The 26573-nt window shown below is 43.3% G+C and overlaps 1 protein-coding gene across 3 annotated transcripts in view; it reads right to left on the bottom strand.

Moving 5' to 3' along the window:
* Nucleotides 1–22214, bottom strand: part of HOOK1 (hook microtubule tethering protein 1) — a 54121-nt gene extending 31907 nt beyond the window's left edge. Inside the window, exons 1-7 of one of the 3 annotated variants that reach the window (XM_075936094.1) lie at nucleotides 22173–22214; nucleotides 10660–10745; nucleotides 9466–9538; nucleotides 8303–8353; nucleotides 4954–5086; nucleotides 2942–3009; nucleotides 1167–1229 (exon numbers count right to left, since the gene is read on the bottom strand). In XM_075936094.1, coding sequence (XP_075792209.1) covers nucleotides 1167–1229; nucleotides 2942–3009; nucleotides 4954–5086; nucleotides 8303–8353; nucleotides 9466–9538; nucleotides 10660–10682 — 411 coding nt within the window. In that variant the 5' untranslated portion in view covers nucleotides 10683–10745; nucleotides 22173–22214. The other 2 variants (XM_075936092.1, XM_075936093.1) reach the window with 2 other exon arrangements.
* Between the last annotated feature and the right edge of the window lie 4359 nt (nucleotides 22215–26573).

Here is a 26573-nt window from a genome sequence, read left to right as displayed (position 1 = left end):
GCTGCAATGAACTCAATTGCAGCTCTGCCTTTTAAATGTATTAAGAGCCTAGTGGCTTCAAAAAGCAGAGGCAGTGTCTGGGACTTGGTGTGTGTCGGGAATCAGTTGATTCCTGGCTCACACTCAGTCCCTGCTAGCCCTGCCTCCCACAGAGGGTGCTGGCAGAAACTGGCTTTTAAGCCAGTTCCCCCCAGCACTGGCTCTTGCTCCCCTGCCTTTCTGCCTCTATTAGAGGCAGCAAGGGTGGGTGGGGAGAATGACTGAGGGACTAGTCAACTAGTCACATACTCAACTAGTCATTTACATCCCTAGAACATATATGCTGCAAAACCAGACAAACTGTGAAACCAGGTTCTGAGACCTGTTGCCACAGGGGCATTTGCAAAAAAACCAAAAAGCCAAACAATTAGTGTAGACATACTTTAAGGGACTTGAGTAATATCACAAAGAATATGTAGCATGACAAAGCAATTAATCTGAGACTTCAGCATAAAAGATAACACTCAAGCCATTAAACATCCTTCCTCTTGTGGCAATAGGGAGATGAAGGTCATTACAAGGGAAGAATCTTTCTTGGGGTAGAGTGCTTTTAAAATATTTTCTACTCCAAGTACATTACTCTGGGTGTTAGGTGTCACAAAGAACTCAAATATTTTCCAAGATCACTTGGCTAGTATGCACTCATCAGTACGTCTGAACTTTCAAGGTTGATAGACGTACACTTTGCTCTTCTTGTCATATCCTCTTGCAGTCTCTAGTCAGGCAATAGAGATACCAGCCATTTCACATCTTTTTTTTAAAAAAGCTAAGCTTTTTTACACTGTTTTACTCAGCTATTCACCTATCTCTAGCACTATAGGAGAAAATGAAAGATAAGAGTTAAATTTACTTTAATGTCCTGGTTTAGTATCAGCACGTTGCTCTGCCCTTTGTGACAGATAAGTCCGAGCACGGATTTCTGTAAGCTGGTCTGTGGGAAGCAACCACTGGCTGTATAAAGCAAGAAGCAAGTTAGTTTGTATGGATGAAGGACTGAAACTTCTTTTGTTGGAGATGATGGGAGAGGCACCTTTGTGTCTACTCTTTGAATCTGCAAGCATGGCATGTGAATCATTTTTTGAAAATCTTAACATTGTTTTGAGTATTATAACACACTAGGAAATTACCTGTTGCTCCATTTCACCAGCTGTATCAGATGTGACAGAACTCAGTATTTCTTTGCTCATGAGCTAAAATGCAAAAGTGCCACAGATTAAAACAACACAAACACAGATACTATAGAACTAGTGACTTCTGTTACTGAATAAAAAATTGGATTCCATCTCTCCCCCATTTAACTTCAGTAGTTGTTAATGTGATAGAAACAGCAGTTTCCTGCATATCTTTGGGAAACCATATTGAATTAAGGCTAGGTATCTTTGATGTCCATTTTATTAAGTGAAAGGTTTGCATCTTATTGTGAGCCAGAACTTTACATAGCTTTTGTAGGGGGAGAGAAATATGATGTGAAGCCTGGGAGTTCAAAGAATTGCACTGAAAATATGCCAGACAAAAATGGACTTTTGAGAAAGGAAGTGATTTCCTGGGAAATACCTAGGGAGAGATTAATGCACATTCCCCCCTTCGTGCAAAACCTCAGCCTTCTGAAACTACGCCTAAAGAGTGGGCCATGTCTGCTGACTATCTGTTCCCAGAAGTAGGAGATGAAAGGCTCAAAGTATAGTAAGAAACAATAAACTGCCCAGTCAAGGTTCTGAATCTGACACAGCTATGAATTTGTAACCACAGAGAAAACACAGTTGTGGTTTTTAAAGGACTGAAATCTATCAGAGCTTGAGACTGGAGTTGGAAGTTTCCACTGGCAAACTTTTTAGCATGCATGAAAGTTCTTTTATTGTTAGATATATTTTCTCTGTAATAGCACCAGCGCCGCGCGCCTGCATGTGCCCCGGGGCTGGGGCCGCCCAAGCGCCGCGCACCAGGCGCCGGTGCATGACGCACGCCTGGGGCCGGCGCCTCCAGTGCACCTCGCGCCGGGGGCGGGGCTGGCTCAGGTTGTTGGCGGGCACACACAAATGCCCCGGCGGGCGCCGTGGCGCCCGCGGGCACCATGTTGGGGACCACTGTATTAGGTTATATTACTGGATATATTTTCAGTGCAAGACAGGGGTTAGAAGAGACTTCAAGTGAAACAGGCTTCAAAAAAAGCAGACTTTAACTAACTCAGAGAACTGGTAGGTAAGGTCTCATGTGAAAAAGGAGTCCAGAAGAGCTAGTCCTGTGCTTAAGGGCTCCCCTAACTTATACAAACTTCCGATAATCCAGCACCTTTAGGACCCAGGGGGTGCCGGATTATCAAATATGCTGGACCATTGGAAGGGGGGGGGACTATGAGGGGTTTGGGGTGGAGTGGGGGGGGATGCGCCCCTTGCCGCTGCCGGACGAACCCGGAGTCAGCCGCTGGTCAGTTTCAGCAGCGGCTGACTTAGAAAGTCTGGGGCAGAGTAGTTGGGGTGCTGCCGAGTTGGTCCCACAGCACCGAGGGCGGCGCTACAGGACCAACCCGGCAGCTCCCCAGCTGCTCTGCTCCTGGCTTTCCTGAGTCAGCCGCTGGTCAGGAGTGCCGGACCACTGGAGTTTTACTGTACCTGTTTTTAACAGCCTCCTAAGGGCCAACTTTCAAAGGAGGATCCTCAGAATAAAGAGTGTGCTCTAGCACAAGAACTGATTTGAGACCAAATAGCACAGAGGTATTTAAAACACACAAGGGGAATGCTCAACTGCCTTCAAGGAAGCTTTCTAGTTTCTTTTTGTTGGCTGATCAGTGCAAAACAGCTGAAGAGGAAAGAGGGGCAGGCATAAAGGTCCGCTCTACATATTTATATTCAAGCTTTCCTGTTGAAAGTTTTGGGCTATGTATACATAAATTATTACTACTTACCTCTTGAATAGCAGCCATAACAACATGTTGAACAGATTCTTCTAGAGTCATTATATTTTGTATATGTTCTGGAATAAGGAAAAATATTTGCAGTAATTACGACATTTACTGTAAAATGGTTTGAAGTGGCATACGTTCTGCCCTTTCCACAAAGCAGATATCAATTTATACTAAAGAACGTGACAGCTCTAGAACAAATCATTTCCAAAAAGTTACTGCTCTTATAGTTTCAGAGATGCTGACATATAAGTAAATATGGATTAATGCCCTATATACGTAGGCCAAATTCTCTCATACATTTACTCACATAATTTCAATGGGTTATATCATATGAAAATTAGATGCTTGAGAACAATTTTTTCCTTCTGAGGTAGGCATATGGCTCAGAGAGAATTTGGTCTTTTGAAGTAAAGTCCTAGGACTAGAATATTAACCCAAAATGTTTTAAATTGCTAAACTTAGCAAACAAGAATGACCAGATCTAAATCTTCACAATGCAAATCTTTTCCACAAACGCAAATAGCACAGATTACAGCTTTGTTATGCATAACAAAAGCAGTAATTTCTATTTACAGCATTGCACAATACAAAATTAAACTACAATTTAAGACACAAAGGCTTTGTTTGAACTCAAAAAAGACAAAAATTCAAACTAAGGCTTTTCATTATTGTATACATGTTGTAAGTTTGCCAACACATTAAAAGAATTTAACACATGGTTTCCAGAAGGGACTTCTAAAATGTACAGTATTTACAAAGGAGTGAAAAGCCTTTAACAAAGCTACACTTTCAAAGTTTTGCAAGTTTACACTTTATCCTATTATGTTAACTTCACTTGGTTTATTTTAGTTTTCAAATTTTTTGGTGGAGAAAAACTTGTCACTGAGATAGCACATGAAGTGTGGTAGATCAAGTGTCATCACAAATGTTTTAATGTTCAATGCTTGATGATATCATCTAGTTTCCTAAATACTCACTGATGCAAAAGATGTTAGTTACATGACTTTTTTTAATAGAATAATTGAAGTGGTTTTCTTGCACTATTATGGGCTTGTGTGGGCATTAAACAAACAAAAAGCAATAATCTTAAATTTTACCCTTTACAGATAGTTAAAGACAACTCATATATATCAGTTTTAAAGTGTATCCATTTGTAAATTGTACTGGACACAGTCTGTTATCTAGCTGGGATTTTAAATAATATACATAATAAATCAAATAAAAGCCACTTTCCAGTCTACCTTTAAAAACCAAAGAAACAAACAAAACAAAAAAGTGTAGCCAGTCTAGAAAGTATGTCTGCATACAGGTTCTCAAAGTTATTATTGAGAACATAAGAATGGCCTCAGACCAAAGGTCCATCTAGACCAGTATCCTGTCTTCCAACAGTGGGCAATGACAAGTGCCCCAGAGGGAATGTACAGAACAAAGAATCATCAGGTGATTCATACCATGTCACCCATTCCTAGTTTTTAGCTAACTGAGGCTAGGGAAACCAACCCTGCACATCCTGGCAAATAAGCATTGATGAACCTATCCTCCATGAACTTTAGTTCCTTTTTTAACCCTATTATAGTCTTGGCCTTCACAACATCCTCCAGCAAAAAGCTCCACAGGATGACTATGAAAAACATACTTGTGCGTGAAAAAAAAAAAATACTTCCTTTTGTTTGTTTTAAACCTACTGCCTATTCATTTCATTTGGTGACCCCTATTTTTGTGATATGAGAAGGAGTAAATAACGTTTTCTTGTCTCCTTTCCTCACACCAGTCATGATTTTATAGACATCTATTTTTACAAACTCCAATTTTAAATAGTTTATGATAATATTGTACAACACATTAGTAGAAAGGTGCAAACATGTACGTTTCATTCAGGAACAGAAAGTATTTTTAAATGTGGCATCAATGCTACCTTATTCTGTATGTGTTTGCTATTTCCTACAGTAAGGGCTGCCTCAGGACGTCAGTTGTTCCTAGATATATTTTCAACAGGTGAAAATAGCACATACCTTGTTTCTTTTCACAGTTGACTGCACAACCTAAAATAAGCTGCAGTAACCTGCCCAGCTCTGTAGTATCTGAATGTTCAGATATCTGATTTAAGTCTGGTAGAAGGTCCTCTGAAATCTGCTGACCCAAAAACTGCAAAATACAAAAGTTTGGCATTTCAATTTTATGAAATGTCATGAAGATAATATACATGTTCACCCTGCATGTAAAAAGATCTGGACTAGGAAACACAGATTGAACGAAAACTGAAGATATTACTACAGTAAACCCGAGACAGATGACGAAAGGCCCTGGATGCTACTTTGGCTTACTATACACATACAAACTAGCTAGTCTATCATCCAGTCTTTTCATTAATAGTAACACACTCAGGTAGCACTAATGCTGTGGTTCTCAACTGGTGGTCCATGGTGACTTTTTCAGGACCATTGTCCTAAGTCACATGGTGTGAGCAGGCGCTGCCGTTAGGCTGTTTTACACCATTTTCACAAGCACGTGGCGCATCATCCATAGCATCACCTAGGACACAACCGCACCGTGTTGCCAGTAACTTCCATCTGAGGCTCTAAGCATTAGTGTAGCTGCTGCTGTTGTGTTGAGCGGTTGCCATGTCATTTGTCCTGTGCTACATGTGCTGGAGGTGGTCCACAAAAATTTTTTGATTGGCCTGGTGGTTCGTGGACTGAAACAAGTTTAGAACCACTGCACTAATGAATTAAAGAAATGAGACTATAAAGAAAAATAAGAAATTTGAAAAGGACTAGGGAAAACAAAATATTTAGAGGGATGTAAAGCTTTAAAGGAGCACTTGCAGGCAACACACACAATGAAATAATGTGTCATACTATACATTAATATAAAAAGGCCTACATTACACCAAGATACTACAGTGACAGGTTCCTTAAAATGAATATGCAATAGCAATGCACTAAGTGTAAAACATTCAGGATTTTTTACTTGCTCAGCCCCTTGCACATAAGTATTATATGATCACTAGTGACACGTTGCAGAAACAGGTGTACAATAATACAAAGTACCTTTTCTGTGTTTTAATAAACAATTTATTATCTTAAGGTACATCTAAACTACACCCCTCTGTTGGCAGAGGGATGTAAATTAGATATATCAAAAGTGCAAATGAAGCCGGGATTTAAATATTCCGTACTTCATTTGCATAATGGCAGCCGCCACTTTTTTCAAAACGGGACTTTTCGAAAAAAAACAAAAAAACCCGGTAGTTTAGACCAGGCATTTTCAACAGAAATGCCCCATTTTGAAAGATCCTGTACTCCAAAAAATGAGGTGTACAGGATCTTTCAAAATGGGTCATTTCTGTTGAAAGTGCCCAGTCTAAGCTGCCAGGTTTTTTTAAAAGCCCCGTTTTGAAAAAAGTGGCGGCTGCCATTATGCAAATGACATACGGGATATTTAAATCCCAGCTTCATTTGCACTTCCGATATATCTAATTTACACCCCTCTACCGACAGAGAGGTGTAGTTTAGACGTAGCCTCTGTGGAAGAGGACATAAAAAGTAGTCTGTTTTTGTTATTATACAGCATTTGTGAAAAGAAAGGTGGTTATGCTGTATGGAATCACAGAATGAAATACCTTTTTGTTTAAAAAAAAGTCTTCAGGTGGGCAAAATTAGGATTATTTTGGGAATCCTAACTTTACACTGTCTCACGTTATAGCAATTCAGGGCTCAAAGTTGGATATTGTACTAACAGTTGACATTTGGTATCCTTTTCTTAACAAAATGTATTAGGGATGTAAACGACTAGTCGATTACCCAATAAGCCTTTGCTCATCGAGTAATCGAGTCACTACTCGACTAGTCACTTCCCAACCCTGGCTGCTTCTGTAGCAGGAGCAGGTGCTGTGGGGAGCCTGCTTAAAAAACAGTTTCCCTTAGCTGGGGAGGCAGAAGCGCAATGGGGAAACAGTGCAAGCTGGGACTGAGCAGTCCCTGCTCTCTCTGGGTCACAGATGCTGCAGCTCTGCTTTTAAAAGTTAACAAGAGCTGCCGGGCTCTTACCACATTTAAAAAGCAAAGCCAAAGAGAACCCCCTTATCGACTAATCAAGTAGTCGAAGGAAATTCCATCAACTACTTGATTAGCTTCTTACCCACTATTTAACATCCCTACAATGTATCAGAATATTTACTATGATCAAGTTATTTTGTCAAAATCTGCACGTGCATTTAAGTATCTGATCAATGTATTCAAGTTTTTTGCCCTTTCCCTGAAAGTTTACCAGAACATAATAGACTAAACCAGTGGTTCCCGACCTCTTTTATACCACGAACTAGAAAATCCATTCACAAACTTTTGGCAGATGGGTAACATTTATTTACATATACATTATACAAATAATGAATGCAAATAAAATGTTACTAGCCCACCAAAAGCCCCAGTGCCCATAGCTGCTGAGAACAACCAGCTTCAACTCCAGCATTTGCCATGAGGTGGGCAGCTGCTGCAGCTGAAGTTGGCTGTTTGTGGCAGCTCTGGGGGCTAGGGCACATCCCGGCCCCAGAGCCCCCTAGTGCCAGCGCTAAGCCCTAGAATCCCCGACCCCTTCACTAGCCCCCAGCGCCAGCCACTGACTGAAGAGTCCCCTGCACCAACCCCCCAGTGCCAGTCTCCTGCCCTCAGAGACCTCCAGTGTCAGTCCCTCATCCTCAACGCTTCAGTGCCAACCCCCCATCCCTTAGAACCCCCCACCACCAGACCCTCCCAGTGCCAGCCTCCTGTTTCCAGTGTCCCACCACACCCAACCCCTCTAGAGCCCTTTCCAGTGCCAGCTCCCAGTTTCCAATATTAGCCCCATTTCCAGAGTCCCCCCCAAGTGCCAGCCCCTCACCCCCTTAGAATCTCCCCACCTGGAGAGCTCCTCAGCACTAGCCCCGCTCCTGGAGCCCTCAGCACCTGCTTTGCTCCCCTCCCCCCCCAACTTAGTCTCCAGCTGAGCACTGCTGCCCGAATCGCAGCTACTTTAAGACTGTAGTGTGGGCTCTGTGCAGCCCTCCCGCTGCACAGCAAACCTTCTGCCCGGCACTGGTTGGCTAAGAGACAGGGCAGGACATGCTACTTCCAACAGCCACAGTGGGAGGGGAGGCACTAGGCAGTGTTCCTTGACCCCAGCCCCCAGAGCTGTCCATTTTTATTTATACCGAGATACATTTTATTTATACCAGATGGGTAACATTTATAACACATTTCACAAAAAGAGTATCATTATACAAACAGTTTAGTATTTTTCTAGTGTCTGGATCAGCTTTCGTAAAAAAAGACCAATCCTTATTTGTTATTTGAATAAAACAACAAACTGACATTTTTTCCATACCTCATGATAGTAGTCCATAATTCCTTGAAGAACCTTTTTCAGATTACTGGCCTAACGGTGTATAAAAGACAACATTGATTATATACTACTAAGTGATATTTTTCTCAGATTAAAAAAGCAAAATTTAACACAATGTCATATTATTCTTAATTTAAAAATCTACACTGGGGGTGGGCAATAAATTTTAATGGGGGGCCACTCCAAGATTTTGGCAAGTAGTAAAGGGCCACATTTCTACTGAGGGGGTGTGGGATCTGGGACAGAGATTGGGTGAAGGAGGAAACTTGGAGTAGGGAACTGTGGTGCAGGAGGGTGTGTGTAGAGTCTGAGAGGGAGTTCAGGTGAAGGATGGGTTGTGACTTGGGGAATGGGGTCAGGAAGGGAGTTTGGGTGCAGGAAAGGATTCTGGCCTGGTGAGGGATGAAGGAGGGCCTGCAGGGTCTGGGATGGAGTTGTGACAGTGAGAAACGGGTACAGAGGGTTTGGTTGCTCACCTGGAGCCAGTAGTTGGGAGGAGGGGAGGAAGAAAGGAGAGTGGGGGCAGAGGCTGGTTCTTCTGGCAGGCGCTTACCTAGATGCCTCTCAACCAGCAGCCCTGCAGGAACCTGAGCTGCAGTTGCAAGCTGCTCCATGTGGCTCTGCTCCAGGCAGCATGGGGTGAGGGAGAAGGCCTCATTGGCTGCCCCTGCCTCCAGTAAAATTTCTCAGCTCCCATTAGCCAGAAACTGGCCAATGGGAGGGAGCTGACAGATTTTGCTGGAAGATAGGACAGAGCACAAAGCCTCCCTTACTAGAGCAGCCACATTTAAAGCACCTGCAGATGCACTGTGCCTAAGGGTCCCAACTAGGCAGCCACAGGTCGGATCCGGTAGCTTGACTGGCTGGATGCAACCTGTTAGCCGCCTCTTGCCCACCACTTGTCTACACAGCGGTTTTATGACAAAAATATGCAATGAGGGTGGGACAGAATTAAGATGAGAGAGGAAATGCATGTGAACCATGGATCACGGCAAAACACGTTTAAGTCATCTGCATACAATTCAAATGTGCGTGTTAATTATTGCCATTTTTGATCCACCCCAAACTATAACAGTAATATTAGCTAAACTCAGGAACGTCATTCTAAACCTCAAATAGCTTTTGCCAGTTTTCATTTTTGGTACCTTTATTCTCCAGTTGTCACCAACATCTTCTTTAATACGGCTTAGCCATGATTCATCAAACCAGGCCACATCTCTAGAATAAAAATAAACTGCATTTACTAAACACTAAAAGGACTCCTCTGTTCCCCACCAATCCCAATTCACTGTTGTAATCTTAGTTGAAGTACAGAAAAATATTTTTAATATCCCTCCCAGTTTTAAAATAGGGATTCCCCCATAACAGCTTCAATAGTTGGATTACAAAAGCTCCCCAGTTACCCTTAAAACATAACGGTCAAGAATTCAGGCAAATCCAACAGCAGTACTACACAAAGACATGCAGGCTGAGTTTCTAGTTCATTTCTCTAAAGGAAAGTAGTGCTTGGAAATAGTGTCAAAGAGAAACTAATCATGATTTTGCACTCCTTGAACATTCTGATCTGCATCTAATTCCTTGAGTACTGCTATTGGGAATGTAGGGATAATTTATCCCAATGAATTAACTGAGAAAACAAAGGCATTTGATGAAGACAAACAGAAAAGAGAACAGTGATAACTAATTTTTTCCCCATATTATTTCCCCCCATTATAAACAATAAGACACACCAAAAAGTAAATGTATGCTTCTAGAACATTTTTCCATTAGACTATTCGATAATAAGAGAGACAAGATGGGTGAGTTAATATCTTTTATTGGATCAACTTCCGTTGGTGAAGGAGACAAGCTGTCAGGTTGTGAAGAACTCCTCTGTGGAACTCAAAAGCTTGTTTCTTTCACAAACAGAAACTGGGCCAATAAAAGATATGAACTCACCCATCTTGTGTCTCATATCCTCGGAGCAATACAACGAGAACAATACTGCAAACATATTCTGAAATAGATCTGTTTCCCATAGCTTACTAGTTCTGAACAATCAATGGGATAAGAGAAAAACTTCAAAAAAATCTCCCAGAGAAAGAGGGTGAAGAAATAACTGCAAACCACACATTCTACCATGTGATTAATATTCAGTCAGTATCAACTCAATGATATTGTAAGGCCATGTTTTTTCCTGAGTTATAATGCCTGGATCATACAAATTGTGATGTGTAACATTTTCTAGGAGGATAAACTGTTATTCTGTGAACCTGGTACTTTGGAAAAAGAGTGTGAAACCTAAGAAAGAACTCAAGAGTAATGTGATATACACTCTTTGAACTTATCTATCAACTTACATTTGATGAAGTACCTGTGCCATTGCAACACCATTTGTCAAGTCTTGAACATCTTTGCAGGGTCCAGGAGTATTAAAAGTCTGCAACTAAAGAAAGGCAAACAATGTTTCCACTCCAATACTGAAAGACATAAGGAATTAGATATAATTTTCTATTTTTCTTTAGTATCAACCTTTAGTAAAATGCCTCTAAGTAGTATGGAACATAAACATCCCTTACATCAAGTAAATAAGTTTGTAAACTAACCCAATAAACTATTCCTGCTCAATTGTTTGACAGAAAAGCATTTAAATGTTCAAATATGCTGATCTAGTGTTTTTCCATAACAGCGCTACTCCCATTTCTGATTGTAAACTAAATCTGTGAATAACATGAATCTGAGAGGTTGGCGTAACATTTACTTTTCTTAAAATTTTGTGCCATGCCTTTCACTTTGGAGGTTTAAAACCCTCAACAAAAATTCTCTTAAAATAATAATAAGGCAGACAGCAAGAGAAAAATTCTAATTTCAAACAATACCAATTCAATCTTTCACAAAAGTGTATGTTAATATAAATACTTCCCTCCCTTAAGACCTTTAAGATTATTGGTAAAAATAAAAATCACAAAAAAGCAGATGGAAATGTGTATCTTGGGGTGGGAAAAACATAGACATAGAATATTTATCACATTCTACAGTCATTCTTAGTTTTCATATTCTTAATGTGCAAATATTGCACATTGGAAATACACTTTCTTGAAACATGGGAGATTCCAAAGTCATCCTAACATTCTGAATTCCATATCAAACAATTAAAAGGCATGGAAATCTTCTTCAATAGATACCACTTTGAAATTTTTACCAAGAGCTGGAATACAAGACCAGGAGAAATACAGACAATGAACACTTGACATTCCTAATGGTTGCATATGAAGAAGCTTTTCCCATTTAGTCTCTCATAGCTGAATTAGGGATGCTAACTTTTGATTAATCAGCTAATCTAGCAGACAACAGAATTTCCATCGACTATTCGATTAGTTGATAAAGGCATAGGGGGGGTGCTCACTATCCCCACTGCGCCTCTGCCATTTAAATGTAGTAGATGGGTGGCTCTTACTACATTTAAAAGGCAGAGGCGCAGCGGGGAAACCTTTTTGATGCCAGGGACTGGCAAACCCATTCACTAACTTTTGGTGGACTGGTAACATTTTATTTGCATATTCATTATGCAAATATGTACATAAAGTGTTGAAAGTCCACCAAAAGCCCAGCCTCCAAAGCCAGCTCTAACTCCTAGAACCCCCCACCCCTTCACTAACCCTAAGCCACTGACCCGAGTCCCCAGCACCCAATGCCCCCAGTGCCAGCCCCCTGCACCCTTAGAGCTCCCCACACCGCCAAACCCCCTAGCACCAGCCTCCTGTTTCCAGAGCCCCACTGAAGCCAACCCCCACAGAGCCTCTCCCAATGCCAGCCTCTAATATAAGCCTCCTCCCCAAAGCCCCCAGTGCCAGCCCTGTCCCTACAGCTCCTCCTCCACTACTAGCTCAGCCTCAAGAGCTCCCTAGTACTAGTCCTGCTCCTGGAGTCCCCAGCATCTGCCCTGCTCCCCTCACATAACCCTGCACTGCTGCCCATGTAGCTGCAGCTCTGGGGCCCAGGGCTGGGGCACTCTCCTGCCCCGCCTCTCAGCCAACCAGTGTCAGTAGGCACTGGAAGGCCCCCCCCCCCCCGCCCAGAACTGGTTGACTCAGAAGCAGTGCAGGACACGCCTCTCCCAACAGTAACAAGAGCGGTGTACTCCAGCTCCAACACCCAGAGCCACCACAGCCTAGCAGCCAGAGTCTGTGGCCCGGCAGTGGGCCACAGCCCAGCGGTTAGAAACCACAGCCGTAAACTATACACAGAAGTTAGCTAGAAGCCATTCAGAGCATTGAGCAAAAGTACTATCTTTGAATCTGTAGCCACAGTAGGAATCCAGAAAGCAGATGATCAAACACTTGGTAGCTGTGGATTTCAATTTATAAAGCTGTAAAGTATGCAAGATCCTGGTTACCTTACAGACCTCTCTACAAATTATATCAAAACTGTTTCAGGAAAGGGTCCTCCATTTAGTAATTTGCTTCTGATATTCATTCTCCAAAGCATGTATTTGAATGCCTTTGGATAATATTGATTCATGCATCTGTTCTCCCATGATTTTGGGGAGGTATGATTATTCAGGTAGGTGTAGTAGGGGGGCTGTTTCAAACTGTGGGAGCATGAGACAACTGTTATGCACTGTGTTTTATAAAATTTTGTCCATGTGCCCAGAACATTAGATTTTGTGTTTAACTTGAAATAAGCAGGCAGAAAATGGGTCAAGCACAAAGAGGGCACAACTGGACTGTTTTACATTAAGAAGTGGTTCACAACTAGACTGTTTTACATTAAGATGTGGTTCTTACCCTACATTGCAATAGGTAGGTAAGCAATAAGTCAACAGTCCCACATAGCATAAAAAGCAAGTTAGGTAAAGTAACCCTAGAACAGTTGTAAGTGATATAGTCTCAACTAAGGATGTTAAAATGTGTTTAATTAAATAACTGTGTAACCACTAAAAATATCAGCGGTTACATGTGGAGTAGCAGTCGGCTCTGCAGGACTGGGAGCCTGTGTGTAACCATGAAGGTTAATCAGTGAGCCCAGACTCATCAGCTAACTGTAAATGATCACACTTCCACATCTCTAGTCTCAACTTTGTAAGAGAGCAGCCCAACATAAGGATAGACTTACAAGCCTAGGAGTCACACTCGGGCAAGTCTGAATTCAGACCGCCAATGATACTATACTAGGAGAATATAATTTTCAGTGTATGGGCATTCACACCTAAAGATTGCTATGCAAATCAATGTGCCATACCACTTCACTTCTATAAAGATCTTCAGCCTCTTGTTTAAGTAGGTAAACAAGACCTTGGTGAACCTTCTGACACAAGAGTGCTATTTTATCCATGCTGATATTTCCTGGAATAGAAGTAGCTCATTAGGATTAAGAGGAAAGACACATTCACCACAAAGAACTTGCTCTTGGTTCCTCTTTGTTGTACAAGGTCACTTTTTGATAGCTATGAGGAACAAACGGATTTTCTTAGTTGCCTATGTTATTATGAGGCTATACTCACTTTTGCCTGAGAGGATTTTTGTGTCAAGTATTTCATTTGACTTTGCTTATAGGTATGCTAATATAAATGTAGTTTAGTTTAGCCTAAAGGGAAGCCAACTTCTGCATGTTTTAACTCATTATTGCTGGCAATGGTAATATGAAATTAAATAGCAAGGGTTTTAATATTATACAGGTCTGAATAATTTTCCTAGATTTACAGACTGATTTTGGATTCCTGAAGACAATGGAGATTTGCAATTGGCTTCAGTGGAAACAGGATAGCATCCTTCATTACTTACAGTAGAATAATTTATAGAAAAGTGATATGAATGTAGATAAACTGATATTGTGAAGAGAAATATATACTGGCAAAATTCTATCCCCCAACCCATGGGAGTCATAAAGGCACTGCAGTCCATAGGCAATCAGACTGTTGCAAGTTATAACATGCAGGAATAGCTCTCACTTGTTCTGGGGCACATTTCAGCACCCAGTATAAGCCCAGAATCAAATGTAAATTACCTCTGCTTCCCACTCCATTGGGTGGGGCAAAATGTATCTGCCTCAGAAGCTGCCTTATTGGGCTGCTGCATTGCATATGCTTGCAAGTACAGGCAGTCCCCGGGTTACGTACAAGATAGGGACTGTAGGTTTGTTCTTAAGTTGAATCTGTATGTAAGTCGGAACTGGCGTCCAGATTCAGCCGCTGCTGAAACTGATCAGTTTCAACAGCGGCTGAATCTGGATGCCAGTTCTGACTTACATACAGATTCAACTTAAGAACCCCACGCGTCCCCAAGTCAGCTGCTGCTGAAACTGATCAGCAGCTGATTGCAGGAAGCCCAGGGCAGAGCAACTCTGCCTTGGGCTTCCTGTAGTCAGTGCTGGTCAGTTTCAGCAGCAGCTAAATCAGGACACCTGGGGCAGAGCAGCTCGGGTGCTGCTGGGTTGGACCAGTAGCGCCCAGAGCGGCGCTGCGGGACCAACCGGCAGCACCCCAGCTGCTCTGCCACAGGCGTCCGGAGAAAAGCCTAGTCTGCTGGGGGGGGGGGGGCGTACTAGCTGCGCCCCCCCGACCCCAGCAGACCAGGAAGACACCGGCGGCGGACCGAGACGCACCGCGGTCCCGCCGCCTGGGTCCTCCGCGGCTTTGCTCCCAGTCTCCCTGGTCTGCTGGAGACCAGCAGACCAGGGAGACTGGGAGCAAAGCCTCTGAGGACGCCGGCAGCGGGACAGCCGCGGGGCGTCTGGGCTGTCCCGCTGCCGGCTTCCCCCGCGGCTTTGCAAAGCCTCGGGGAAGCCGGCAGCGGAGCAGCCCAGGTGCGCCTGGGGTGCCCCGCTGCCCGAGGCCCCCCGCGGCTTTGCGAAGCCGAGGGGAAACCAGCAGCGGAGCAGTCCAGGCGCGCCTGGGCTGCCTCGCTGCCCGAGCCCCCCCGTGGCTTTGTAAAGCCGCGGGGGGGGGGGGGGGACTCGGGCAGCAAGGCAGCCCAGGCGCGCCTGGACTGCTCCGCTGCCGGCTTCCCCGCGGCTTTGCAAAGCTGCGGGGGGGGGGGGGGGAGGCTCGGGCAGCGAGGCAGCCCAGGCGCGCCTGGACTGCTCCGCTGCTGGCTTCCCCATGGCTTTGCAAAGCCGCAGGGTGGGGGGGAGCTCGGGCAGCCCAGGCACCCCTGGGCTGCCCGAGCCCCTCCACGGCTTTGCTCTGCGTCTTCCTGGTCTGCAGACCAGGGAGACGCAGAGAAAGCCCCAGAGTACACGGGCGGCAGGACCGCGAGGTCCCGCAGTCTGTGTATTCTGGGGCAGCCCCGTTCGTAACTGCGGATCCAACGTAAGTCGGATCCGCGTAAGTCGGGGACTGCTTGTATGTATTACACATTTTGTGTCATAATTCTTAATGCCTTTTCTTCTAAAATGTTGCATGCTCCACCACTTAAAAAGCCATACATTTTTAAGCAGGACCATACTCATATCTAGTTATCAGATAGGTTTCTAGTTTTTTATGCTTGGATGAATGGAAAAAAACCCTGAATTTCTGTTTGAGGATCCAGGCTGGAGTCTCTCCAGCTGCTACCATAGCTAATTTAGCTGTGAAGACAGGTTCTACAGGTTTAGATTGTGAATAGAAATGTTTACAGATCTTTTTTTAATTACCAGTGGAAGAAAGGAAAGATTAGGGCTATAAGAAAATGATCAAACTAGCATAATTCAACCACTCATACAGGGGAAGTCAACACCTTGAACGTTTATCAGTTCCAAATGGCAGAAACTACAAGCACAGAATATCTTAAAATAAGGAATTCTTCCCTAGAGGCAGCCATTCAACATTCCATAGCGCAGAACATATCTGAATCTTCCTCTGGATACGTGGAGGTCTAAATATGATTTTAAGATTTAAACTCAGAAAGATGGCTTGAATATGATGATCAATCTCATCTGCCAGAATTATTCCATACTTGTAATACCATTCACTAGAATTTGAGAGGATGAAATAGCTCTTCTGGACATCCAAGACTTTTTTCTGATTTGCTTATAAAAGGTAGTAGGAGCACGTACAGGCTGCAATTAGCTTTTTCCTTAGGTACTCACTGTCTCAAGCACATACAACTTTGGGATCACAGGAGTTAAGTTTTATGATTTGCTCAAGAAAACCTTCCAAATGGCATTAGTACACACACTGAACAGATGGGGGAAAAAAGGTTTTGTTATCAGAACTAGGAAATTAGGTTACTAACTATGGGCGTGAATCTGAACCCTTGATGTGAGAGGTAAACACGCTCATAAGTCAACTGTGGGCACATGAGCAGTCCCATTGAGATAATAAAACCACGCGTGTGCAGGGTTGCCAACTTTCTACTCTCACAAAACTGAACAGCCTCACCATGTCCTCTGAGGCCCTACCCCATCCTAACTCTTCTCCAAGGCCTTTGTCCCACACTCACCCCATCCCCCTTCCTTCTGTCTCTCACTCTCCCAACCCTCACTCACTCGCTCATTTTCACTGGGCTGTAGGAGGATGAGGGCTCCAGGTGGGGGTGCAGGCTCTGGGGTGGGGTTGGGGGATGAAGGGTTGCAGGAGAACAGGTTGTTCCATGCTGGAATTAAAAGGTTCGGAGGGCAGGAGGGGGATTCAGGGCTGGAGAAGGAGGCTGGGGCACGGGAGGGCTTCAGGGTGCAGGCTCCAGGCAGTGCTTACTTCAAGCAGCTCCCAGAAGCAGCAGCACATCCCCTTCTGTCTCCCAGGCAGAGGTGTAGTTAGATGGCTCTGTGTACTGCCCCCTCTGCAGCTCCCATGGGCTGCAGTTCCTAGCCAATGGGAACTGCAGAGCTGTGGCTTGGGTCAGGAACAGTGCGCAGAGCCCCTTGGCTGCCACTATACCGTTGTGCTGGGGCGGGACGGGGGAGGGGGACATTGCTTCTGGGAATCACATGGAGATAGGTATGCAGGGAGCCTACCTTCACCCCTATGTGCTGCCAACCTATGTGCGGACACTTAATGGCGCACTTGATGGTGATGAGATCCACTAGGTTTCCTTTTCGACTGGGCATTCTAGTTGAAGACTGGACACCTGGCAATCCTACACATGTGTCTGAAGTGAAGTTTGTGTCATTGCAAGACTGAGGTGTAACTAAAGCTTGGACATTTTAAGAGGCACAACAGTTCATTGGATATACATTTGTCAAGTTACTAAAAAATAGGCAAATTCTGCTGTTATTCTGGTGTAAGTCTAAAAATAACTATGTAAAATCATAATTTGGCCACATGCATTGCCTGATTAAAAAAGGTACAAAGACAAAGGAAATTCAAGAGAAGCAACTGCTTTAGTATGTTACGACTCAATCTAGACACAATCATTCCAGGTACTTCAATACATTACACACTGACACAGCTGTCCATGACACAGCCTACTCTAAAGACAGTTTCTCTCAGAAGGCTGCTGCAGGTATTGTTTGCATTCTTATCTTTATCTCAGTAAAAAGTATTATGATTTCCAATATGAAGGGAATAAAGGATCTCCTTCTGGGGTCAAAATTCAGAAAATCTAAGTTTGAGGATTATTGTAAAAGTAATAGTGTTAAGCTACAGAAATTCAGTTTCTCCTGTCCGTGTATCTATTTTTCTTAAATTTGGCTCACCTAACTTTTCTATATTTGAAAATACAGTATTCCATGACACAGCAGACTGAAGAACATATTGTCTAATCCTGTGATGTCTTGAAATATTAAAAAGGCTTCCAATGTGTACAAATATTAGTTAACATGTGTAATTCACATTTTCGCCTCCTGCAATGGAGTATACATATTTTTGCTACAGGAACTTAATCAATAAAATGCATAACCAAAAGGAAGATTATAAATAAAGTGAATATCCCTTTGCAGCACTAATGAGGATACAAACTACCTGAGTTTCTCTCTCATGCCTACCAAGAATAATTGAAACCACTTAATATTACAGATAATTATAGCTTAGAAGTGTCTATTAAATGTTCCTTCAAACACAAAGCATCTTCCTTCACCTCAATGCTATTTTAGAAGAGAATTCTATATGAGGCATAGTTATGGAAAATTAAAGTGGCTAACAACAACATTAAGCTTTCACTAACTCATGAATTACACATCAGTGAAATGAACGACTGGGAAAAAGAAATACAACGCACACCACCACATATTCAGTAATATATACACTTTGCAATAGCAACACAGTTAGAGATCTGAATGTACAGGGTCTGATTCTCGTTTTCATTAAGCCCTCTTTACATTGCTCTAGCAGTTTAAAGGGATCTTTATGTAGAAATAAGCTATAATTATACTTATTATAAAGTCCCTTGCCATGATTAGACCTGTATAAAGCAACCAAGGTATAAAAGAGAGTTAGGCACATAATGTCTAATGCCGTACTAATAAAAATACGTTAGACATCCCCCTTTCAGCACTGAGAAAAAAATTGTGGAATTTGGATATATGTACAAGTTGTTCTTATCTATGTTACAGCCAGGCTTAGAATAGGCTATTTTTATTTGTATAGTAATAGAAAAAACAAACAATGCTAGGATGAAGGAAAAGCAAACTGAGAAGAGATACAGAATATAATTTTTTGTACAACACGCTGAACATTTAAAACACTATGCATGTGCTAGCAGAAGTGGAGTGAAAAATCTATTATATAAGAAATTGAAATCATGTCCCCGTAATAAAAAAAACAAACAAAAAAACTTATACACATATGCATACACACAGTTTGAACTTACTGATGGAAGTAAGAAATGGGGTTCCCCCTTCCTATAAGTACAGCTAAGCCATTCCTGTCAGTTTTTTTTTTATCCCTGCATTTCTAAATTACCTCTTAAGGGTGATTAATTCCCTTCCCCCACTCCCATTTGGCACCCACCAACTGGCTAGTATTTCTGCATCTTCTGGACCAGATAGTCCTGGCATAAACTAACAATTATATGAGTCCTATTGCTAGTTTCTCAGTATTTGGTACAATACAGTTCCACCAAAAATCTTTTGATGAGGTCACTCTGAACCGACAAGTCCTGAATTAGAGAGACAAGAAATCAGCCAAAATATGAGCGAAGTGGAAGGGGAATGTTCAGTTTTGATTAATTAAACTGTTTATTGCACATGCAGCCATGCAAATTTTTCAAAGAGTTTGAAAACTATTATACTAAATATCTTAATATCTTACATTTTTGCTTGTGTCAATTTAAGCTTGCACTTTAAAAAAAATAAAAATTAGACCCACCAGGACATTGGTATCTGAGAACAGTCACGTTTTCCCACTGCTCCAAAACCATTGTTATTGCAAAAATGATTTGATGGTTACAAGCAATGTCACTTGGTTCTTATGCAAACTTCAACATAAGAGCAAGTTTTCTACCTATAATAAGCTTCAGTCCCAGTTAATTTGCTTCCTGATCCAGGAACAAGCATAACAAGCCTTGTGGCTAGGGGAAATTGGTAGATGTGGTATATCTTGACTTTAGTAAGGTTTTTGATACCGTCTCACATGACTCAAACAAACTAAGTACATACAACCAAGAGGAAGTAACTATACAGTGGGTGAATAACTGGCTGGAAAAGAGATAGTTCTCACTGGTTAACAGTCAAGTGAAAGGGCATATCAGATGGGGTCCAACAGGGATCAGTTCTGGGTCTGGTTCTGTTCAGTATCTTCATCAATGATTTAGATAACGGTATAGACAGAGCAAATGTATAAAGTTTGCTGACAATACCAAGCTGGGAGAGGTTGCAGGTGCCTTAAAGGGTATGATTAAAATTCAAAATGATCTGAACAAACGGTCTGAAGTAAATAGGATGATATTCAACAACACAATTGAAAAATACTCCAGTTAGGAAGGAACAATCAGTTGCACATATACAAAATGGGTCTAGGAAGCAGTAAGGCAGAAAGGGATCACAGGGCCACAGTGGATCACAAGCTACATGAGAGTCAATAGTGTAACATAGTTGCAAAAAGAGCAAGCTTCAGTCAGGGATATAGGAGCATGTCACTTTTAAACAAGACATGTAATTTTTCTGCTCTACTTCTGATTGAGCCTAATCAGTGCAGAGTATTGTGTTCAGTTCTCGGCACCACATTTCAGGAAAGATGTGGATAAACTGGAAAAAGTCCAAAGAAGAGCAACAAAAAAGATTAAAGGTCTAGAAAACATGACCTATGAGGGAAGATTGAAAGAACTGGGTTTGTTTAGTTTGGAAAAGAGAAGGCTGAAAGGATACATGGAAACTGTTCTCCAGTGCATAAATGGATATTACAAGGAAGAGAGAGAAAAATTGTTTTCCTTATTTTCTGCAGATAGGACAAGAAGCAATGGACTTAAATTACAGAAAGGGCAAATTAGGTTTGACATTAGGAAGAATTTCCTGTCAGTGCAGTTAAGTGCTGGACTAAATTGCTGAGGGAGGTTGTGGAATCTCCATCATTAGAGATTAAGAGCATATTAGACAAACACATATTAGGATAGTCTAAATAATACTTAGACAAACCTACAATCACCACTTTTTAAACAAAGTCACTTGGGAGGAAATTTTATTTTAGAAGGAGCTTTAGCTATAAATGCTTAATTAAAGCACAGAAGAGCACAGTCTTTCATCAGAGGGAAACAGATGGCTTTAAAGTGAATCTGAGAATAAAGGCATCATTCTCCTGATAGAGACACTCAGAGCAGATCAGGTTCTTCAATCACACCTTAATAAACTAGACTGTGGTCTGCTGTTTTAAGAGGTGGAAAGAAAAACCTTAAAATAAAATAGCAAACACAAAATTCTGGATGCCACAGATTAGGTGATACTGGAGTTCAAGCCAAACCTCAAAGCAGGTTAAAGCATAAGAGTAAAGCCTGTCTTTAACATCTGCATTTCCACATCAAAAGCTATGTTTGGGACACATCAAGTCACTTAATTAGCCTCAGTAAGCAGAGTCCTACAATGGACAGGTATTTCTTCTGCTGTGTATACATTATATATACTATCTTGGTTTCTGTTATTTCCACGCCAATTCATCTGATGAAGTGGGTTTTATCCAAGAAAGCTCATGATTGGGGTTGGTTTCTAAAGTGCCACAGGACAACTCCTTGTTTTTAATCCCATTCTTTGGGGGGGTTTAAAAATTGCCCTGTGAAACTAACCAGCGCTGGCGTGGCGATGGTGATGCTCACAAGATTTGGGGGCTTGCTTAGGCTGGCCACTTAGTCAAAGCACGAGCCTCTTCACCTTTTGGGGCTTGAAAGAACGAGCTCGGCGCTAGTATTTCCAGCTTCTATCACATTACAAAAAGCACAGGCTCGTAAAGCAAGCGCTCGGCCGGTGGGTTGGGGCAGGCGGTGGGCGCACTCCCCAGGGCGGGTCCGGGGAGAGGACTTTCCACAGGGCAGCAGAGGAAGAGGGCATTGCCTAGGAGGCAGAGATCGAATAACGGGGCCCCGGGGAGAGGGACGGGGCTCGGGGGGACACGGGCAGGGCTGCAGCGCGGGGCGTTATACGCGGTATGAGCCCGCGGGCGAGGGGGCCGCGCTCCGGGCCCTGACAGGGGCTGCAAGGGAGGGGTACAGGGGGGCAGGTGCACGGGGGGGGGGGGCTGTGCCAGGGGCACGTTATGCGGGGGGGAGGGGGAGGATCGTTTATACAGGAGAGCGGGCCCCGCCCCGCGCTCACTCACCCACAGCATGAGGCTGTCGCAGAGCAGCAGCTCGCTGGGCTTCGCCTCCATGGCGGCGGCGGCCTCCTCCGCGCGCTGGCCGGCGGCTCTCGCTCTCTTGCCGCAGCGCTCGTGCTACGTAACCCGCTCAATGCACTAACCGCACCTACGCCCAACACAATGCGCAGCTTACGTGACAACTCCCTCCCACCCCCGCCTTGCCGGGCTACCTACCTGCCTGCCTGCCCCTGTCACACAAACCACGCCCGCCCACGAGCCGGGGCTTGGATGGGCGTGGGAGCCCGCCAATCAGCGGGAGGGCAGGCGGAGTCGCCTCGCTCCCCCTCCCCCCGCCCCGCCTCCACGCTTTTGCGCCAATCAGAGGCGTGGGGGGGAGGTTCGGCCGGGGAGCGAGCAACGAGGGGGGCGGCGCAAGAGGAAGCGGAAGCGGCTGACGCTCGGAGGGCGGGGGGGGGGGGGGGGGAAGGGACGTGTGGGCGGAAGAGTCCCCCTGGTGGGGAACAACCGTCCCAAGATGGGGCAGCACCAGCGCCCCGCCCGGCTCTCCTGCGCCCCCTGCAGGCCGCCACTTGGAGTTACCAGCTCTCCAGCAGCCAGACTGGGTCAGACCAAAGGTCCAGCTAAACCAGTATCCGGTCTGCCCACAGTGGCCTGGCCAGATGTCCCAGAGGGAGGGGACACAACAAGTAATCATCACTGTGATCCCGCCCCTGTCGCCTGTTTCCAGACAAACAGGCTAGGGCCACTGTTCCTACCTGTCCTGGCTAGTAGCCAATGATGGATGGATCTGACCTCCATGAATGTATCTAGCTCTTTTTTTTAACCCTGTTCAAGTCCTAATCTTCACCATTTCCTCTGGCAAGGAGTTCCACGGGTTGACTTCCTTTTGTTTGTTTTAAATCTGCTACCTATTAATTTCATTTGGTGACCCACAATTCTTATGTTGTGGGAATAAATACATAACTTTCCCTTATTCACTTTTTCCGTACCAGTCATGATTTTATAGAGTTCTATGTATCCTTCTTCCCTCCCTCCTCCTCCCCCCCCCCCACTTAGTCTCCTCTTTTCTAAACTGAAAATCCAAGTCTTTTTAATCTCTCTTCATATGGGACCTGTTCCAAACCCCTCATCATTTTTGTTGCCCTTTTCTGAGCCTTTTCCATTGCCAATATAACTTTTTTGAAACCAGCCGATCACATCTGTACACAGTATTCAAGATGTGAGCTATCCACAATAGCTCCAAGATCTCTCTCTTCAGTAGTTGTAGCTAAATTAGTCCCCATCATATTGTATGTATGGACAGGGCGGCAAGTGGCATTCAGTCTATCCGATCGGGGGAGTTGGCAACCATTGTGCCACTACCAAACCTGTCTCCACCAAAGCACTGTAGTGCATTCCCTGCTCCTATGCCTCTATCTCCTCAACCGCCATACTCCCCCTCCCCACCAGCACCATCACACCATACCCCACTGCTCCATCAGCACCCCCTACCTAGCTATCACCCGAGGTCCTCCATCACGGCCCCCAACCCATCAGATGCCAGTGTACCTCCCGCCCTCACCACCACCCTGTGCCCATAGGCTCCTTCCCCAACACCACGCCCCTACCAACTACAACCTCTGCCACCTCATCAGCATGAATACTGAATACTTTTTACAGACCTAAGAAAGAGCCCTGTATAGCTCAAAAGCTTGTCTCTCTCACCAACACAAGTTGGTCCAATAAAAGATTACTTTACCCAGCTTGTTTCTCACTAAAGTTTTATCAAACATTAGTGCCCATTTATAGGTTAAGATAGGAAGGCACAGAAAACAAGGCTCACATTCTCCAAAAGTGGCCACTGATTTTGGAAACCAAACTGGAGACTCTTGGACATGATTTTCAGAAGCGCTAAAATTCATATAATTCCATTTAATTTCATTAGAAGTTATGTCTACTCAGCATCTCTGAAAATAAGGTCATAAGTGTCAAGTTTGGCAACCAAAATCAAAGGTCCAAACTTTACAAAATTGTCCTAAATTACTCGCTTAAGGTCATGCAGCAAGTTATAGAACAAGGAAATAGAAACAACTTCTGTATGTTATCCACTGGTCTGTATGTTGTGCAAAGCTTCCAATAAACTGTGAAGAAAAAAATGGGATAAACTTAATTAAAAGCTGAATCAGGCTGATATAGTTGGAATTTTTAAGAATGGGTGGTTTTACTTTTAGGTTACAGCACTCTTAAGCCATGTCTCTAATTGTCATGCTGAAGACTGATCTTCTGGCATTTGATTTAGAAGGTCTAGTAAGAGTCTGCTAAATCGAACACCGAGGGTGCTCCCAGTCAGTGGTAGTACTCCTCTGTGCAAGGAGTAAGGAAAGCCGATGAGAGCATTTGCTCCCGTCTACCTCCTGCTGTGGAGACAGTGCCAAGCTCGGCTTAAAGTACTGCTGGTCCCCGATTTACGAACAGGTAACGTTCTGAATAGCTGGTCGTAACTTGATTTGTTCATAAGTTGGAAATACCTCATACGAAGCACTCGAAGTGTAACCAAGCACCAAAAACACAGCAATCAACAACGAAAAATAGAAACACACGAAAAAAACAGCAGTACTGCAGCAATAGCAAACTGTATTTAACAAACATGAACATGAAATACAAAACACAATGCAGCAATTTAAATACAGTAATGTGAATTGAATTAATTGGATGAGGATTCGGAGGAGTAAAAAATTACAGTAACAACATCATCAACAGATTCATCTTCTTCTTCAGCAGTTCCTTTGCTTGTAGAAGGCATTGGTTCAGTGTGGGGGGCAGCACTGCTAGGGGCTTTCTTTAAAAAAATATCCATTTTGGACTGGACAATTTGTTTTTTCTTCCTGTTATAAATTTCCTTATACCAAGCCAGGGTGCCCTGAATTAAACGATCCATCTTTGAGAATCTCGTAACATTAGGGTCCATTTTTTCAAACATTTGCATTCCTTCACTTATTTTGCTGAAAGATGCAGCCATTTCTTTCATCACAAAGTTTTTGGGGGGTTCTTCTTCTTCTTGGGCTGTTTGTCTCTCTTCCTCTGCTACCCTCTCCGCCTAGAGCTGCATTAAATCTTCATTGGTCTGTTCCTCCCCAACATCCTCAACCAGTTGGTGTATGTCTTCATTATCCATTTCCAGATCCACTTCTTTCGCCAGCTGTACAATGTTATTAGAAATGTCTTCCAGTGCCTTTTCTTTTTCAAAGCCTTTGAAACAGTCCACAAATCTTTTTAGGATTTTCTTCCATATGCCATTCATACATTGTGGAGTGACTTCTTCACACCCTGCAGCAATGTTCCTTATGCAATGCAGAATGTTGTAGTCCTTCCAAAATTCATGTAATGTTTTGCCGTTTTCACATTCTGTGGCAGCTACTGCCTTTGAAAATGTGTTGCGAAGATAATACACTTTGAAAGCAGCTATGGCCCCCTGGTCCGTGGGTTGGAGAACAGATGTGGCGTTGGGAGGCAGAAACACCACTTTCACGTTGGAATGTAAGTCATTTAGGTATTGAGGGTGACCTGGAGCATTATCCAAAATAAGCAAAATTTGGAAAGGAATTCCTTTCCCCAGAAAATATGACTTTACTTCAGGGATGAAGCAGTTCATGAACCAATCTTCAAAAAGTGCAAGCATCATCTAGGCTTTCTTATTAGCGCAATAATGGACTGGTAAAGTAGCCTTGCTGATATTCTTGAAGACTCTAGGGTTTTCAGAGCAATAAATCAAGAGGGGTTTCAATTTATACCCAGAAACATTGCCTCCTAACAAAACTGTTAGATGATCTTTGAAAGCCTTATAACCAGGCATAGTTTTTGCTTCCTTATGTATGTAGGTACGTTCGGGCATTTTCTTCCAAAGAGATCTCTCTCATCAACAATAAAGATCTGCTCTGGAAAATAATTTCCTTCTTTTATCAGCTTATCCAATTCTTCTACGAAAGTTTCTGCAGCTTTCAAATCAGCACTGGCTGCCTCCCCACTTAATTTCACATTATGAAGGTTTGCACACATCTTGAAATGGTTGAACCAACCGTGACTGGCAGTGAAAGTTTGGTCATAATCATACCCCTCCTTTTTTTTTAAGTCTTCAAAAAGACTACGAACCTTAGCTTGTATCGTCATGAGACTTAATGGCGTGTGTTTTTCAATTTGGTCTTCCAACCAAAGTACTGAGAGTTTTTCCATTTCCAGGATGAAACCCGCTCTTTGCTTTGTTAGAATTTTTTATTTCATAGGAGCAGACGCTTTCACTGATTCACGAATGTGATCGCTATCTTTTATAATGGTGCTGACTGTGGATTTCGATAGGTCTAACTTACACGACATGAAGGACACTATTTGACCCCCTTCATATTGTCTCACTATCGCTATTTTCTGTTCCAAATCAATAGATTTTCTCTTTCTTTTCTCACCACTCTTATCACCTCCCTTATCACTAGCCCTTTTTGTTTTACTTGACGTGATAGCCACAAGCAAACACCGAAAACACTGTGAGGGAATGAAACGTAAACATGCTGCCCGACCGCAGACACGCAAACACAACGTGCTGCTGCGAGGTTGGTTCTAAGTGCGGATGGTCGTAAGTCGAGG

The sequence above is a fragment of the Pelodiscus sinensis genome, chromosome 9 (genome assembly GCF_049634645.1).
Source record: "Pelodiscus sinensis isolate JC-2024 chromosome 9, ASM4963464v1, whole genome shotgun sequence".
Classification (NCBI taxonomy): Eukaryota; Metazoa; Chordata; order Testudines; family Trionychidae; genus Pelodiscus; species Pelodiscus sinensis.
Note: the sequence above shows the minus strand (reverse complement) of the source record. Positions and strands in the feature narration are given on the sequence as shown.